We start from the raw sequence: 16,714 nt of genomic DNA, 5'->3' as shown, positions 1-16,714 counted from the left end.
CTGTGCTCATCCATTTATTGTTGCTGCCACCCTGGAGGAGCCCCAGTTTCTTCTGTAGCTTTCTTTTCTGGGGGTATCTTCCTGGCTCTGCCCCTCCATTCCCTGCCTCTCACCCCACATCTTGTACTTTTGCTGGGGTTGTAGGTGCTTTCCTGGTAGCCCCTCAGAGACTCAGTCAGCGGGGTAAGTCCTGGGGGTGGGGGGTGTGGCCAGCCGGCCTAGATCCTGTCCCGGGTCCTCCTTCCTCCACAGTCCCGTCTCCGTTGCTGGGTGTAGTGTCCATGGTCTGGCCTCATCTGGGGGGTGAGGAGAAGCAGGTGGTGAAAGGGACAGAGACCTGGGTTCTAATTCTGCCTCTTCCACTCAATGTGTGACTCCAGGGAAGGACCCACCCTCTTTGGCCTCAGTTTCTGTCTCTGTAAATCAAATTTCCCTTTAATTGGAAAGGTTCTGTGTTCCCCCTTTGCTCTGGCCACTAGGAAACTCACAGCCAAACATATGTCTCATTTTATTCTGCATTGAGACAACAGTTGTCTGATCCCTCCTCTGCACCCAACCGCACACATTCTGGCCTGACCTTCATGGAAGAGGCACCGCCCTGGGCTCTCTGGGTCCCCGGACTCCTTACCTCCAGCTCCGTCTCAGCGCCGTGCCCCTCGCTTCTTCCTCTCTGAATTCTGCAGCTTGGTCACCAGTTTCCTCTGGTGCCCGCCAGGGCTGGGGCGGTTGGTGTTGGCAGCAGCTTCTCTCTTGGAGCGACCTTTCCGGCCTCCGCCTCCTGTCACCAAGGCAGGAGTCAGAGGTGAAATGGGCAGAGGCAGGATGAGAGGCCTCGGAGGAGAGGCAGGGATTCAGGGTTTCAGGGATGGAGCGAGCAGGGGGAAGCCTGTTGCTTCCCCTCTGTGAAATGTGGGATGTTGCTTCCCCGGATGTGTGTGAGGTCCCAGGCTGAGTAAGACAGCACTCCAGGGATGAGGGACTAGAGAGGGGTGAGCTAAGGATCAAAGGAACAGCTTGGCTAGAAAAGTGTGAGTGGGCTGGGCATGGTGGCTCACTCCTGTAATCCCAGTGCTTTGGGAGGCCAAGGTAGGAGAATGGCTTGAGCCCGGGAGTTCGAGATCAGCTTGGGCAACACAGTGAGACCCCATGTCCCCACTACAGGTGGTGCACACCTGAAGTTCCAGGTACTTAGGAGGTTGAAGCAGGAGGATCACATGAGCCCAGGAGTTCGAGGCTGCAGTGAGTTGTGATCACACCACTGCATTTCAGCCTGGGTGACAGAGTGACACTCTCAAAATAAAGAAAGAGTGAGGAGAGAGAGAAAGAAGAAAGAAAGAAAGAGAGGAAGAGAGGAAGAGAGGAAGGGGAAAGGGAGGTGGGAAGTCCATGGAGGGGTCCTGATTTCGGGAGAGGAGGAAGGACCGTGGAGATGGCCAAGTGGGCCTTACCCAGGTAGGAATGGGCCAGGCTGTAGAGATCAGATTCATCCAGGCTGATGTCCTCGTCCTCTGGGGCTGGGGGGTGCTGGGGGGCGCTGGCTGCTGGCGGGAAGCTGGTCATCGTGCCTGGCTTGTCCTCCCTGCCTCTCTTCTCCTAACGCTTTGTCTGTCTCTGCTTCCCTGGGCCCGTGCCTCTCCACTCCCAGTACACTCCCTCAGCTTATAAGGCTGCGTCTCCTCCTCAGACCACAGTCTGGCTCCAGCCCATCATGCCCTGTCTGATGCAATCTGGCCCCTTTCCAGATTCCAGCCGGTAAACACAGTCACGAGAGGGGAAGAGTTGGTCCCCGAGTCCAGCGCCCGTCTGCCTCCTCCCTCCCAGGCTCACCCAGCTGGATATTTTCCATAAAGGAGGTCCCGCCCCTTGGCACGGAGCAGGGAAGAGGCAGGATCTGGGCTTAAACACACCTTGGGATCATGGTGTCATCCGATCGAGGGCTTCACCTGGGCCTGGGGTGATGGCCACACAGCTAACCCCAGCACCAGAATTCTTGCTGAGATGCAGGATGTGAGGAAGGAGGGGGAGCACACCCTATGCTGGGGCAAGTTGACGGCTTCCATCCAGTCACACTCAACATCTTGGGTTTTTTTTTTTTTTTGAGACAAAGTCTGTTACCCATACTGGAGTGCAGTGGTGCGATCTCAGCTCACTGCAACCTCCTCCTCCCGGGTTCAAGCGATTCTCCTGTATCAGCCTCCGGAGTAGCTGGGATTACAGGCACCTGCCACCACACCTGGCCAATTTTTGTATTTTTAGTAGAGATGGGGTATGTTGGCCAGGCTGGTCTCAAACTTCTGAGACCTCAAGTGATACACCCACCTCAGCCTCCCAAAGTTCTGGGATTACAGGTGTGAGCCACCCCCCCACCTTTTTTTTTTTTTTTTTCCTGAGAAACGTCTTGGAAAACCCCTTAATATCCTGAAACAGGGTTCCCAGTAATGTAATCTTCCTCACCTCAGAGGAGGGTGGCAGATGGAGAGTTCAGGGTCTGGAGCCAGATGCCCTCAGTTCAAACCCCTGACCCACCAGTTTCTGTGTGACATAGGGTGAGTCCCTTCACCTCTCTGTGCCTCGGTTTCCAATTCTGTAAAACAAGAATGATAATAATTGTATCTTCTTCCTAGAGTTGGGGAGAGAATCAAATGAAATAATGTTTGAAAGACATTTGCCACAGTGCCTGGTGACAGAGCGAGACCCTGTCTCAAAAACAAATTATAATAAAATAATACGTATTTCAAAATATGGACATACTGACACAGAAGACGTAATGAGGCCAAGCGTGGTGGCTCATGCCTGTAGTCCGAGCACCAGCACTTTGGGAGGCTGAGGGAGGCAGATCACCTGAGGTCAGGAGTTCAAGACCAGCCTGGCTAACATGGTGAAATCCCTTCTCTACTAAAAATACAAAACTTAGCCAGGTGTGGTGGTGTGTGCCTGTAATCCCAGCTACTCAGGGGGCTGAGGTAGGAGAATCGCTTGAACTCAGGAGGCGGAGGTTGCGGTGAGCCGAGATTGAGCCACTGCATTCCAGCCTCAGTGACAGAACAAGACTGTGTCTCAAAACAAAAATAAAAACAAAAGAAGCTGAACTTCTGCTTGTGTTTCTCCCTTGCCTGAGCCAGAATTGAATTTAGCCTTTGTTTTCCCAGATTTGGGTGATGGGTGAGTTCCTTAACACCCAGGAAATGAAAGTGAAGACAGGCTATTGAATGAAAACAGAGTTGGAGTAATAGTAACAGACCACGTGATAAGAGAAAGGGGAAAATAATCTTAAATTAAGCAAAGATTGGCCTAGCATACTAGCCTGTGATTCCAGGGCTCTGGGAGGGTAAGGTGGGAGGATTGCTTGAGGCTAGGAGTTTAAGACCAGCTTTGGCAATAGAGCAAGACCCTGGGTTTTTTGTTTGTTTGTTTGTTTGTTTGTTTGTTTTGCTGTTTTTTGTTTGTTTGTTTTTTGTTTTTTGTTTTTTTTTTGAGATGGAGTCTCCCTCTGTCGTACAGGCTAGAGTGCAGTGGTGTGATCTTGGCTTATTGCAACCTCCACCTCCCGGGATCAAGTGATTTTCCTGCCTCAGCCTCCCGAGTGACCTGCATCACCACGCCCAGCTAATTTTTGTATTTTTAGTAGAGACGGGTTTCACCATGTTGACCAGGCTGGTCTCGATCTTCTGAATTTGTGATCTGCCTGCCTCAGCCTCCAAAAGTGCTGGGATTACACGCATGAGCCACTGCGCCCAGCCCGAAAGACCCTGTCTTAAAAAAAAAAAAAAAAAAAATAGGGCCCGGCACGGTGGGTCGCACCTGTAATCCCAGCACTTTGGGAGGCTGAGATGGGCAGATCACCTGAGGTCGGTAGTTCGGGACCAGCCTGGTCAACGTGGAGAAATCACGTCTCTACTAAAAATACAAAATTAGCAGGTGTGGTGGTGCATATCTATAATCCCAGCTACTCAGGAGACTGAGGCAGTGATTCTCCTAATCACTTAAACCCAGGAGGCAGAGGTTGCAGTGAGCTGAGATTGCACCATTGCACTCCAGCCTGGGCAACAAGAGCAAAACTCCGTCTCAAAAAAAAAAAAAAAATTAAGAGGCGAGGTGTGGTCACTCACACCTGTCATTCCAGTACTTTGGGAGGCCAAGGCAGGAGGATGGCCTCAACCCAGGAAGTCAAGGGTGCAGTGAACCATGATCACACCCCACTGCATTCCAGCTTGGGCAGCAGTGTGAGACTCATCTCTAAAAATATATAAATACATAAATGTATATTTTTAAAAAGCCAGGCTCAGTGGCTTATGCCCATAATCCCACACTTTGGGAGGCCAAGGCGGGTGGATCATCTGAGGTCAGGAGTTCACAACCAGCCTGGGCAACATGGTGAAACCCCATCTCTACTAAAAATACAAACAATTAGCCGGGTGTGGTGGCGGGCACCTGTAATCCCAGCTACCCAGGAGGCCGAGGCAGGAAAATCGCTTGAGCCAGGGAGGTGGAGGTTGCAGTCAGCCGAGATTGTGCCACTGCCCTCTAGCCGCACTACCATGCTCAACTAATTTTATTTTTTGTAGAGGCAAGGTTTCCCTATGTTGCCGAGACTCATCTTGAACTTCTGGGCTAAAGTGATCTTCTCACCTTGGCCTCCCAAATTGCTGGGATTAGAGGCGTAAGCCACCACACCAGGCCTGGTAGTAAAGTTTGGACAAGAATGACTGTAGGCCAAGTGCAAAGGCTCATACCTGTAATTCCAGCACTTTGGGAGGCAGAGGCAGGAGGATTGCTTGAGCCCAGAAATTTAAAACCAACCTGGGCAACAGAGCGAGATCTCATCTTTACAAAAATATCCAAAAATTAGCCAGGTGTGGTGGTACGTGCCTGTAGCTCCAAGTACCCAGCAGGCCGAAGCAGGAGGATGACTTGAGCCCAGGAGGTTGAGGCTGCAGTGAGCTGTGATCCAAGCACTGCACTCCAGCCTGAGCAACAGAGCAAGACTGTTTCTGCTGGATAGCCTGAGGAATGTGGGAAGTCACTAGCTCAAAGAAACAGAAGCTTCCCAGGCTGAAGACAAGATGTGTAATGAAGGTGGATGCAGGAAGTGTAACTGAGGTGAAACAAAATATATCCATATGATCTCACAACCCCATTCCAGATAAAATGTCAAGTCTGGCAGCTGCATTTGGAATTTTTCTTGGCTATGTGATATCATCAGTTTAAATATCAACAGATGCTCTTTTTTTTTTTTTTTCCCTCCATCCCCTACACTCTTTTTTTTTTTTTTTTTTTTTTTTTTAATGGAGTTTCACTCTTGTCGACCAGGCTGGAGTGCAATGGCACAGTCTCGGCTCACTGCAACCTCTGCCTCCTGGGTTTGAGCGATTCTTCTGCCTCGGTCTCCCCAGTAGCTGGGATTACAGGCAGATGCCACGACGCCTAGATAATTTTTTTTATTTTTAGTAGAGACGGGGTTTCACCATGTTGGTCAGGCTGGTTTTGAACTCCTGACCTCAGATGATCCACCTTGGCCTCCCAAAGTGCTGAGATTATAGGCTTGAACCCCGGCACCCAGCAGGATGCTATCTTTAATTGGTGGTGTGGTAACACAGATAAGATTGTGAAACAGCCATATCCCCCTAATATTGCAGTTCCACTGCAGGAGTCTCTCCTACAGAAATCTTCCCAGAGGTGAGTAAAGAGGCAGGTACAAGGCAGTTCACTTGTTTGTTGTTGTGACAAACAGAAACCCAGCCTGGGCAACATAGTGAGACCCCATCTCTACAAAACAAAACGAAAAGCCTGGCATGGTGGTATGTAACTATAGTCCCAGCTACTCAGGAGGATGAGGCAGAAGGATCCTTGAGCTATGATGGTGCCACTGCACTCCAGCCTGGGCGACAGAGCGAGACCCTGTCTCTTCAAAAACAAAAACAAAAAATGGGAAACAATCTAAATGTCCATCAGTAGGTGACTGATCAGTTTCCTTCTGTGAAATACTCTGTAGCCATTCCATAGCATTAGAGATAGTCTGTATCTCCATCTCTGATGAGAAAGATGTTCATAATACATTGTTAATGAAAGACACAGGTTGGAAAACATTATCTACACTACATTCTATTTTTACATTAAATGTATAGATAATATGAGTAATACACGGTTTTCAGCATAATAGAGATGTGACACTTTTCTCCTGATAACTAAAATAGACAGATAGCCAGATAAAACATAGTGGTAGAAAAATCTAAAATAAGGCCAGTTGTGGTGGCTCGTGCCTGTAATGCCAGCACTTTGGGAGGCTGAGGTGGGTGGATCACCTGAGGTCAGGAGTTCGAGACCAGCCTGACCAACATGGTGAAACCTCATCTCTACTAAAAATTAAAAAATTAGCCAGGCATGGTGGTGCAAGTCTGTCATTCAGCTACTCGGGAGGCTGAAGCAGGCGAATTGCTTGAGCCCAGGAGGTGGAGGTTGCAGTGAGCCAAAATTGCACCATTTCACTCCAGGCTGGGCAACAAGAGCGAAACTTCATCTCAGAAAAAAAAAGAAAGAAAGAAGGAAAGAAAAATCTAGAATAGTAAATTATATTACTCGATGTCTCCTGAGAGATCAACAAACCCAACTCAACTTAACAGAAGAGGAAAAGTAAAGATCAGAGAGCCATGTGTTCTCCAGTCTATAAATGTTTATGGTACTAACCACGTGCCACGCACTTGCTTGGTGCTGGGGCTATAAAAGTAAACATGGGGCCAGGCAAGGTGGCTCACACCTGTAATCCTAGCATTTTGGGAGGCCGAGGCAGGTGGATCACCTCTGCTGAACTCCAATGGCCACCTCTGCTTGAACTCCGCTGGTCAGGAGTTCAAGACCAGCCTGGCCAACACGGTGAAACCCTGTCTTTACTAAAAATATGAAAAGTTAGCCACGTGTGTTAGCAGACATCTGTAATCCCAACTGTTCAGGAGGCTGAGGCAGAAGAATCACTTGAACCTAGGAGGCAGAGGTTGCAATGAGCTGAGATGGTGCCATTGCACTCCAGCCTGGGCAACAAGAACAAAACTCCATCTCAAAAAAATTAAATAAAATAAACATGGGCCAGGCGCAGTGGCTCTTACCTGTAATCTCAGAATTTGGGAGGCTGAAGGGGGAGGATTTCTTGAGGCCAGGAGTTTGAGACCAGCCTAGGCAACAAAGCAAGACCTTGTCTCAACAAAAAATAAGAAATAAATTATTAATAGCTGGGTGCAGTGGTATGCTCCTGTAGTTCCAGCTGCTCTGGAGGCTAAGGTGGGAAGATGGCCTGAGCCCAGGAATTTGAGGCTACAGTAGCCATGATTGCACCACTGCACTCCAGCCTGGGCATCAGAGTAAGACTCTATCTCTAAAGAATAAAAGTAAGGTGCAGGCGCGGTGGCTCACGCCTGTAATCCCAGCACTTTGGGAGGCTGAGGAGGGCGGATCACGAGGTCAGGAGATAGAGACCATCCTGGCTAACATGGTAAAACCTTGTCTCTATTAAAAATACAAAAAAATTAGCCAGGCATGGTGACACACACCTGTAATCCCAGCTACTCCGGAGGCTGAGGCAGGAGAATCACTTGAACCCAAGAGGTGGAGGTTGCAGAGAGCCAAGATCGTGCCACTGCACTCCAGCCTGGGCGATAGAGCAAGACTCCTTCTCAAACAAAAAACAAAACAAAACAAAACAAAACAAACAAACAAAAGGAATAAAAGTAAAGCAAACGAAGGACAGTACGTATTCTCAAGGAGTTCACAGGAGAGTGAATGATAGTGTCCCACAGGCAGGACATTATCATGCAGCTTAATGAGTAATAACAAAGACATGTTCAAGCTGAATGAGAACCTAATCCAGGCAAGACCCTGTCTCAAAAACAAAACAAAACAAACCCCTGAGGTATCCATATTAGCCATCGATTCAGCTCATATCACTATATATTCTCCATTCTTTTATAGACAGTTTGATTAGTCAAGATCATGCTTACAAAAAAACCCACAAAAATGACTACCTTCCTAAACTTAACGATATTTAACGTCCAGTGAAAATTCTTAAGTCTCAAATCTGTTTCCAGCTGGGGCTACTGACGTCTGATGTACAATGCCGTCACTTCTGGGTTTTCAGGGTCACTAGGGCTAGTCCCGGTCACCTTCTCCACTGGGCTGTCTGGCCCATGCTCCACGGGGTCAACGTGGAGGGGTCTTTAACGGCCAGGGGTATGTCGAAAAAACGGGGAGGGCAACATCGCACTGTAATTTTTGGTGAAGGCTTTTTGGTTAAGATACCAATTCAGGTTTCACCTGCTTTGGCTGACTTTCTGCCTGAGCGGCCCTGGATGGAGGCGCGCTCATCGCGCCCCCTGGTGGCTACCGGACTTCGAAGGGGGAGTTCTGCTGAAGGTCAAAAGGATCCCAGGGCTTGGTCAGGGGGACCTTGGAGCTCTGCTTGGCGGTTTGTCCAGCCTGCAGCACCAGTCCATCCTTTTAGGGAAGATACATTCAAATAGTCTCTTGTAAGTCAAATGCGCCTTCCTGGCGTTCTGCCCCGGCACGCGGTGGCCGGGCTGGTGGTTGGAAACCTGGGCTGGCTCCGCTGGGGAACGTTGCGTTTGTAGACCCGATGCCTCGCGACCAATGCGTTGTGCCCACCCCACGCACCCCTGAGCCACATTCACCGTGCCCTACCCTCCCACCCTCGGGCCAAGGGGCGGTACCCCCGTACCCCATTTCCGAGCCCATGCAGAGGGAAGTGAGCCCAGACACCATTGCTGCCCCCAGCAACAGCGCATCTATGTTCCTATTTGTGTAAGAAAAATTCTTTTTTTTTTTTTTTTGAAGGAGGGTCGTGCTCTCCCAGGCTGGATGGAGTGCAGTGACGCGATCTTGTCACCGCACCCATCTCCCGAGTTCAAGCAATTCTCCTACATCAGCCTTCCAAGTACTGAGTATCTGGGATACAGGCGTTCGCCACCACCCCTAGCTGTTTTTTTGTATTTTTAGTAAGGATGGGGTTTCATTATGTTGACCAGCCTGGTCTCAAACTCCTGACCTCAGGTGACACACCCACCTCGGCCTCCCAAAGTGCTGAGATTACAGGCGTGAGCCACTGCACCTGGCCAGAAAAATTATTTTCATTATTGAAAACAAAAGTGGGTGGGGGGCATTGACATGTGAACCAAACTCTCCATAGTGCTTACATCCTAGACTGGGGTTGTGGAGGATTTTTACTTTCTCCATTATAGCCTCTAGATCTCTGTAGTGTTGGGCTTTCGCACAATGTACAGCTATTTTAAGATCAGAAAAAGGCAACATTTAAGAGTTAATGTATTTCATCTCCTTTTCCCCCTTGGATTGCATGCACACTATACCACTTCTAGTCGTGATACGAAAACCATTAAATCGTGAATAGTTACAGTTTCCTTGTGAGAGCTCTGCGTGTGTGTGTGTGTGTGTGTGTGTGTGTGTGTGTGTGTTTGTTTTGAAACAGGGTCTCACTCTGGTTGCCCAGGTTGGAGTGCAGTGCAGTGGCGCAATCACAGTTAACTGCAGCATCAACCTCTTGGGCTCAAGTGATCCTCCTGCCCCATCTCCCTGCCCCCCCACCATACCTGGCTGATATTTTGTTTTCTTTGAGACAGAGTCTTGCTCTGTCACCCAGGCTGGAATGCAGTGGCGCATTCCGCCTCTCGGGTTCAAGCAATCCTCCCACCTCAGCCTCCCTAGTAGCTGGGACTACAGGTGAGCAACACCATGCCCGGCTAATTTTTTTTTTTTTTTTTAGGCTGGAGTACAGTGGTGCCAACCCAGCTCACTTTGACCTCTGCCTTCTGGTTTCAAGTGATTCTCCTGCCTCAGCCTCATCAAATAGCTGGGATTACAGGCGTGCGCCACCAAGCCTAGCTAATTTTTGTATTTTTAGTAGAGACAGGGTTTCACCACGTTGGCCAGGCTGGTCTCGAACTCCTGACTTCTGGTGATCCACCTGCCTTGGCCTCCCAAAGTGCTGGGATTACAGGTGTGAACCACCCCACCTAGCCTGAGTTTTAAATTTTTTCTGTAGAGATGAACTCTCACTCTGTTACCCCGACTGATCTTGAACCCCTGGGCTCAAGCAATCCTTCTGCCTCAATCTCCCTGGTAGCTGGGACTACAGGTGCATGCCACCATGCCTGGCTAATTTAAAAATATATATATTTTTCTGGCTGGGCATGGTGGCTCACACTTGTAATCCAAGCACTTTGGAGGCCAAGGTGGGCAGATCACCCAAGGTCAGGAGTTCAAGACCAGCCTGACCAACATGGTGAAACCCCATTTAAAAAAAAAAAATTTTTTTTTTTTTTTTTTTGAGATGGAGTTTCGCTCTTGTTACCCAGGCTGGAGTGCAATGGCGCGATCTCGGCTCACCGCAACCTCCGCCTCCTGGGTTCAGGCAATTCTCCTGCCTCAGCCTCCTAAGTAGCTGGGATTACAGGCACGCACCACCATGCCCAGCTAACTTTTTGTATTTTTAGTAGAGACGGGGTTTCACCTTGTCGACCAGGATGGTCTCGATCTCTCGACCTCGTGATCCACCCGCCTCGGCCTCCCAAAGTGCTGGGATTACAGACTTGAGCCACCGCGCCCGGCCAAATTTTTTTTTGTAGAGACAGGGTCTTGCTATGTTTCCCAGGCTGGAGTACAGTGGCACGATCATAGCTCACTGGAGCCTCGAACTCCTGGCCTCAAGTGATCCTCTTCCCTCAGCCTCCCAAAGCAGTGGGATTGTAGGCATGTGCCACTCTGGCCAGAATGGATGAGGGGAGACTACTTAAGAGGGCATTGCTTAGTGTCATTAGTGAGCACACATCCCAGAGTAATCTTCATATAGCCCACAAGGGAATGAGCATGAAGTTGTTCACTGTGGTATTGTTTGTGGTAGCCAGTAGGCAACTTACAGGCCCATCATAAGTAAAATGCGGGTGCCCACTTTGAAATATTGCATGGTTTCTGTAAGCCATAGGTGATGTGTGCACATGACGACAGGTCTTGAAAGTACAGGGCTGAGGCCGGGCACGGTGGTTCATGCCTGTAATCCCAGCACTTTGGGAGGCTGAGGTAGGTGGATCGCCTGAGGTCAGGAGTTTGAGACCAGCTTGGCAACATGGTGAAAACCTGTCTCCACTAAAAATACAAAAAATTAGCCCAGCATGGTGGCACACACCTGTAATCTCAGCTACTTGGGAGGCTGAGGCAGGAGAATTTCTTGAACCCCGAAAAGCAGAGGTTGGCATGAGCCGAGATTGCGTCATTGCACTCCAGCTTGGGAGACAAGAGCGAAACTCCATCTAAGAAAAAAAAAAAAAAAAAAAAGAAAAAGAAAAAAGAACACACAAGGCTGAGTAGAAAAAGAAATACAGCCGGGCGCGGTGGCTCAAGCCTGTAATCCCAGCACTTTGGGAGGCCGAGGCGGGTGGATCACGAGGTCAAGAGATCGAGACCATCCTGGTCAACATGGTGAAACCCCGTCTCTACTAAAAAATACAAAAAAATTAGCTGGGCATGGTGGCGTGTGCCTGTAATCCCAGCTACTCAGGAGGCTGAGGCAGGAGAATTGCCTGAGCCCAGGAGGCGGAGGTTGCGGTGAGCCGAGATCACGCCATTGCACTCCAGCCTGGGTAAGGAGAGTGAAACTCTGTCTCAAAAAAAAAAAAAAAAAAAAAAAGCCGGGCGCGGTGGCTCAAGCCTGTAATCCCAGCGCTTTGGGAGGCCGAGGCGGGTGGATCACGAGGACAAGAGATCGAGACCATCCTGGTCAACAAGGTGAAACCCCGTCTCTACTAAAAATACAAAAAATTAGCTGGGCATGGTGGTGTGTGCCTGTAATCCCAGCTACTCAGGAGGCTGAGGCAGGAGAATTGCCTGAACCCAGGAGGCGGAGGTTGCGGTGAGCCGAGATCGCGCCATTGCACTCCAGCCTGGGTAACAAGAGCGAAACTCCGTCTCAAAAAAAAAAAAAAAAAGAAATACAATGAGGTTGATAGCACAATACCATTAGATTGAAAATACACATACACACTAAACAACTCATGTTTTACTAGGACATTCCCACGCATTTGGCCAAGGCAGGAGGAGAGGAGGCAAGGGTTAAAAGGACATAAATATATAAAACAATGCTGGGCGAGGTGGCTCACACCTGTAATTCCAGAACCTTGGGAGGCCAAGGTGGGAGGATCACTTGAGGTCAGGAGTTTAAGACCAGCCTGGCCAACATGGTGAAACCCATATCTACCAAAAATTCAAAAATTAGCCAGGCATGGTGGTGCTTGCCTAATCCCAGCTACTCAGGAGGCTGAGGCACAAGAATGCTTGAACCCCGGAGGCAGAGGTAGCAGTAAGCTGAAATTGCGCCACTGTACTCCAGCCTGAGTGACAGCGTGAGACTCTGTCTCAAAAAAATTTAAAAATGATAAATAAATAGGGAGGCCATGCAGAGCCCAATGACGAAGTACGTCATTAAGTAGAAATAAATAATTCAACCTTGGCAACAGCAATTAAAAAACAGAAAGCCGGCCGGGCGTGATGGCTCACCCCTGTAATCCCAGCACTTTGGGAGGCTGAGGTGGGCAGATCACCTGAGGTCAGGAGTTCGAAACCAGTCTGGCCAACGTGGCAAAACTCCATCTCTACTAAAAATACAAAAATTAGCTGGGTGCGGTGGTGGATGCCTGTAATCCCAGCTACTCGGGAGACTGAGACAGGAGAATAACTTGAACCCAGGAGGCAGAGGTTGCAGTGAATCGAAATGGCGCCATTGCACTCCAGCCTGGGAACAAGAGCAAGACTTTGTCTCACACACACACACACACACACACACACACACACACACCTGAAAGCCTTGGCTGGGCGCAGTGGCTCACACCTGTAATCCCAGCACTTTAGGAGGCCAAGGCAGGCGGATCACGAGGTCAAGAGACCGAGACCATCCTAGCCGGTCTCATGCCACTGCACTCCAGCCTGTTTGACAGAAAGAGACTCGGTCTCAAAACAGAATAAAAACAAAAACCCAGAAAGCCTTTGCAGTTGTTTAGGCAAGGTGTCTCTCTCTTGGCCTAGGGTAGTTATGGTGGAGATGAAAACTAGATGGATTGTGTTATATGAATGAATATGTGTCAAGGACTTTGAACAGTGCCTGGTGCATAGCAAGTATCCAGTAAATGTGTTTCTATATTGCAGACATGTGGTGGATTGAATGAGGGAGGGAGGGAAAGGGTGATGTCAGGCATAACCCCCAGGTGCTGGCTCCAGACATTGTATGAGTAGGAGGTGAGAAATGAAAACTGAGTCTGAGCAAGATGGAGCTCAGAGCAGATGGGGCTTAGAGCAGTAAAAAAGAAAAAGAAAACTGAGTCTAGATCATTCTTTTGAGAAATAAGGATGTGGGGAAGACAGAGCAATTCCTTACATGTGGACATCACTCTAAAACACATTGTAAAAAGTTAATAAATACATGTTTATTGTAGAAAATCAGATATTAACAAATTTTTAAAACAGGGCAGAGCGAATAAAATTTAAAAAACAATTGTGAGCCCCAAATCTCTCCTGATCAGTGACTAGGGTTGTTTTATTTATTTATTTTTGAGACAGAGTCTTGCTCTGTCCCTAGGCTGGAGTGCAGTGACACGATCTCAGCTCACTGCAACCTCTGCCTCCTGGGTTGAAGCAATTTTCCTGCCTCGGCCTTCTGAGTAGCTGGGACTACAGGCATGCACCAACATGCCCAGCTAATTTTTGTACTTTTTTTTTAGTAGAGATGGGGTTTCACCATGTTGGCCAGGACAGTCTCCATCTCCTGACCTCGTGATCCACCTGCCTCGGCCTCCCAGAGTGCCGGGATTACAGGTGTGAGCCACCGTGCCCGGTTGGAGTTTCGATCTTTGTTGCCCAAACTGGAGTCTAGTGGTGTGATCTTGGCTCACTTCGACCTTTGCCTCCCGGGTTCAAGTGAATCTCCTGGCTCAGCCTCCCGAGTAGCTGGGATTACAGGCACTTACCACCACACTCAGCTAATTTTTGTATTTTTAGTAGAGATGGGGTTTCACCATGTTGGCCAGGCTCGTTTTGAATTCCTGACCTCAGGTGATCTGCCCACCTCATCCTCCCAAAGTGCTGGGATTACAGGTGTGAACCACCATGCCCGGTATAGGGTTAATTTTTTTAAATTTATTTTATTTTTTGAGACAGAGTCTTGCTCTGTCACCCAGACTGGAGTGCAGTGCTGCAATATTGTGTCACCGCAACCTCCGCCTCCCAATTCAGGTGATTCTCCTGCCTCAGCTTCCTGAGTAGCTGGGATTATAGGTGTGCACCACTACACCTGGCTAATTTTTGTTTTTGTATGTGTTTTTTTTTTTTTTTGAGACAGAATCTTGCCCTGTCGCCCAGGCTGAAGTGCAGTGGCAGGATCTCAGCTCACTGCAACCTTCGCCTCCTGAGTTCAAGCAATTCTTCTCCCTCAGCCTCCCGAGTAGTTGGACTACAGGTGAGCGCCACCATGCCCAGCTAATTTTTGTATTTTTAGTGAAGACAGGATTTCACCATATTGGCCAGGCTGGTCTCCAACTCCTGGCCTTGTGATCTACCCGCTTCGGCCTCCCAAAGTGCTGGGATTACAGGCGTGAGCCACCGCTACAGGTGTGGGCCACCGCAGCAGGCCTACGGATGACATTTAACAATCAGGAGAAAGAGCTCCTGAGATCTTTACAAATGCAAAAATTTGTGAAATTCCTCAAAGCATAACTTTCATAAAATGCAGTAAGTTGAACTGAAGCTGGGTGGATGGACGTGTTATTCACTGACCTAGAGCACACAGAAAAAAATGCCAAGTGTGATGGAAGAAAATGAGGCATTAATTTTGGGGTTAAAATAGTTCCAGTGCTAATGCCTGAGATTCTCTAATAAACAGAAAAATACTGACTGGGCTGAGTTCAGTGGCTCATGGCTGTAATCCCAGCACGTTGGGAGGCTGAGGCAGGAGGATCACTTGAGCCCAGGAACTCAAGAACAGCCCAGGCAACATAGCAAGACCCCTATCTCTACAAAGAAAATTTTTTTTAAATTAGCAGAATGTGCTGGTGTACGCTTGTAGTCCTAGCTACTCAGGAGCCCTGGTGGCACCATTGCACTCCAACCTGGAAAACAGAGCGAGACCCTGTCTCAAAGAGAAAAAAAGAAAAAAACATGCTGATGTCCAGGCACTGTGCTACGTCCTAAGAATACACAGGTGAACAAAAGATGATCCCAATCTTATAGGACTTGCAAGTCCATCAAATAATCAACAAATAAATATATAATTACAGACCTCTAAAGCGTTAAGAAATTGTGATACTATGATGGCCTTCGATAAATACCACTGAGGCTACACGTCCATTGCACTTCCATATCCTTAATACTTTTCTAAGAAGACTCCTGAAAATTTCGATTTCTTAGAGATCTACTTGTTTTTAATTAATTTTTTTAACAACAGACTTTATTTTTTAGGGCAGTTTTAGGTTCGCAGCAAAATTGAGCAGAAAGTAGTTTCCATATTACCATATTTCCTGCGCCCACCCTCCTCCAGCAAGCAACAATCTGCTCGCTTTCAAGCTGTTTTTGTTTTATTTTTTGCATTTTGTTTAAAACAGAGTCTGGAGGAATGGGAGAAAACGCTGAAAACGCACCCGCACTCTGGTAGGTTGAATTAGGGTCCCGCCGAGAGCCGCAGAGGTATGCCAAGTAAAAACTACATTTCCCAAGGGGCAGCGCGTCACGTCACAGAGGAACAACTGCGCATGCGTACACGGTCCTCGCGCGACTACGCTCACAAAAGGCAAAAAAGCGTGTCCGGTTCTCGACCTGCCGCCAATCTTCGAACGGAGGTCCGTGACCATTCACAGACTCCGAAAAAGCGTTCGAGGAACGCGCCTGCTCCCCACGTCAGTTTCCAGCCCGACGAACTTGTTTTGTCCGAGACTCGGTAGGTGGGGACCGGCCTTGGCCAGGGCCCTCCGGCGAAGCGCCAGAGCTAAGGGGTATGTCCTCCCTTTGCGCCGAGGTTCCCGGCCTCCCTGAGGCGGCGCTCGAGGCGCGGTGCGCACGCGCTCTGGGTGGGAGGGGGCGGGGCTGGGGGGGCGGGCCCTGCGCCCGGCCACTCGAAGTCTGCGCGTGCGCACTTCCATCCCGGGTGAGGGTGGGAAACTGCGGCACGCCGGGCTTGACAGGGACGCGGCCCCCAGGTGGCATACTCTGCCCCGGGTCACGAAGATGCGGACAGAGGCTGGGCGCCGAACTCCAGCACTTATTATTTGCACACAAAAAAATCTTTTTTTGTTTAAGATACATTTGCCCAGGCTGGTCTCTAAGTCGTGGGCTTAGCCTCCCGCCTCGCCCTCCCAAGGTGTGGGGAGTATAGGCGTGAGTCCCCGCGCCCGGACAAAAAATGCCCGTCTTAAGATCAGCAAAACAACCTACTCTCCCTATCCTCCAGTTACCTTCTCGGCTCGGGTTTGCAGCCAGAGGCCTCAGTCTACCTTCACTAGTGCCTTTCCTCCTCCAGGTCTTGAACCCTTGAGCCTATAGTCAGGCTTTGGTCTCCACCACTTCACTAAAACAGTTCCTTGTCGCCGGGAGCGGTGGCTCACGCCTGTAATCCTAACACTTTGGGAGGCCGAGGTGGGTGGATCACCTAAGGTCAGGAGTT

The 16,714-nt window shown here is 49.2% G+C and overlaps 2 protein-coding genes across 4 annotated transcripts in view; one reads left to right on the top strand and one right to left on the bottom strand.

Moving 5' to 3' along the window:
* Positions 1-1,817, bottom strand: NUPR1 (nuclear protein 1, transcriptional regulator). Its single transcript, XM_003928714.4, has 3 exons — positions 1,449-1,817; positions 629-778; positions 1-296 (listed from the first exon to the last, which is right to left on the bottom strand). Exons 1-2 carry the CDS (start codon positions 1,558-1,560, stop codon positions 642-644), a joined length of 249 nt encoding a protein of 82 aa, XP_003928763.2. The 5' UTR covers positions 1,561-1,817; the 3' UTR covers positions 1-296; positions 629-641.
* Positions 1,818-15,806: 13,989 nt separating this feature from the next.
* Positions 15,807-16,714, top strand: part of LOC101051814 (SAGA-associated factor 29) — a 34,483-nt gene continuing 33,575 nt past the window's right edge. For 2 of the 3 annotated variants that reach the window (XM_039477999.2, XM_039477997.2), the window contains exon 1: positions 15,807-15,991. The gene's annotated coding sequence lies outside the window, so the exon portion shown is untranslated. Of the gene's footprint in view, positions 16,047-16,714 lie in introns of all 3 variants that reach the window. The other variant, XM_039477998.2, reaches the window with a different exon arrangement.

The sequence above is a fragment of the Saimiri boliviensis genome, chromosome 12 (assembly GCF_048565385.1).
Source record: "Saimiri boliviensis isolate mSaiBol1 chromosome 12, mSaiBol1.pri, whole genome shotgun sequence".
In the NCBI taxonomy this organism is placed as follows: Eukaryota; Metazoa; Chordata; class Mammalia; order Primates; family Cebidae; genus Saimiri; species Saimiri boliviensis.
Note: the sequence above shows the minus strand (reverse complement) of the source record. Positions and strands in the feature narration are given on the sequence as shown.

What these genes read in the sequence shown, in the direction of transcription:
- NUPR1 (XM_003928714.4), bottom strand. Translation starts at nt 1,560, where the DNA reads ATGACCAGCTTCCCGCCAGCAGCCAGCGCCCCCCAGCACCCCCCAGCC. An exon ending in CCTGGCCCATTCCTACCTGG is followed by an intron (nt 779 to 1,448) that starts GTAAGGCCCACT and finishes CCTTGGTGACAG; the next exon opens with GAGGCGGAGGCCGGAAAGGT.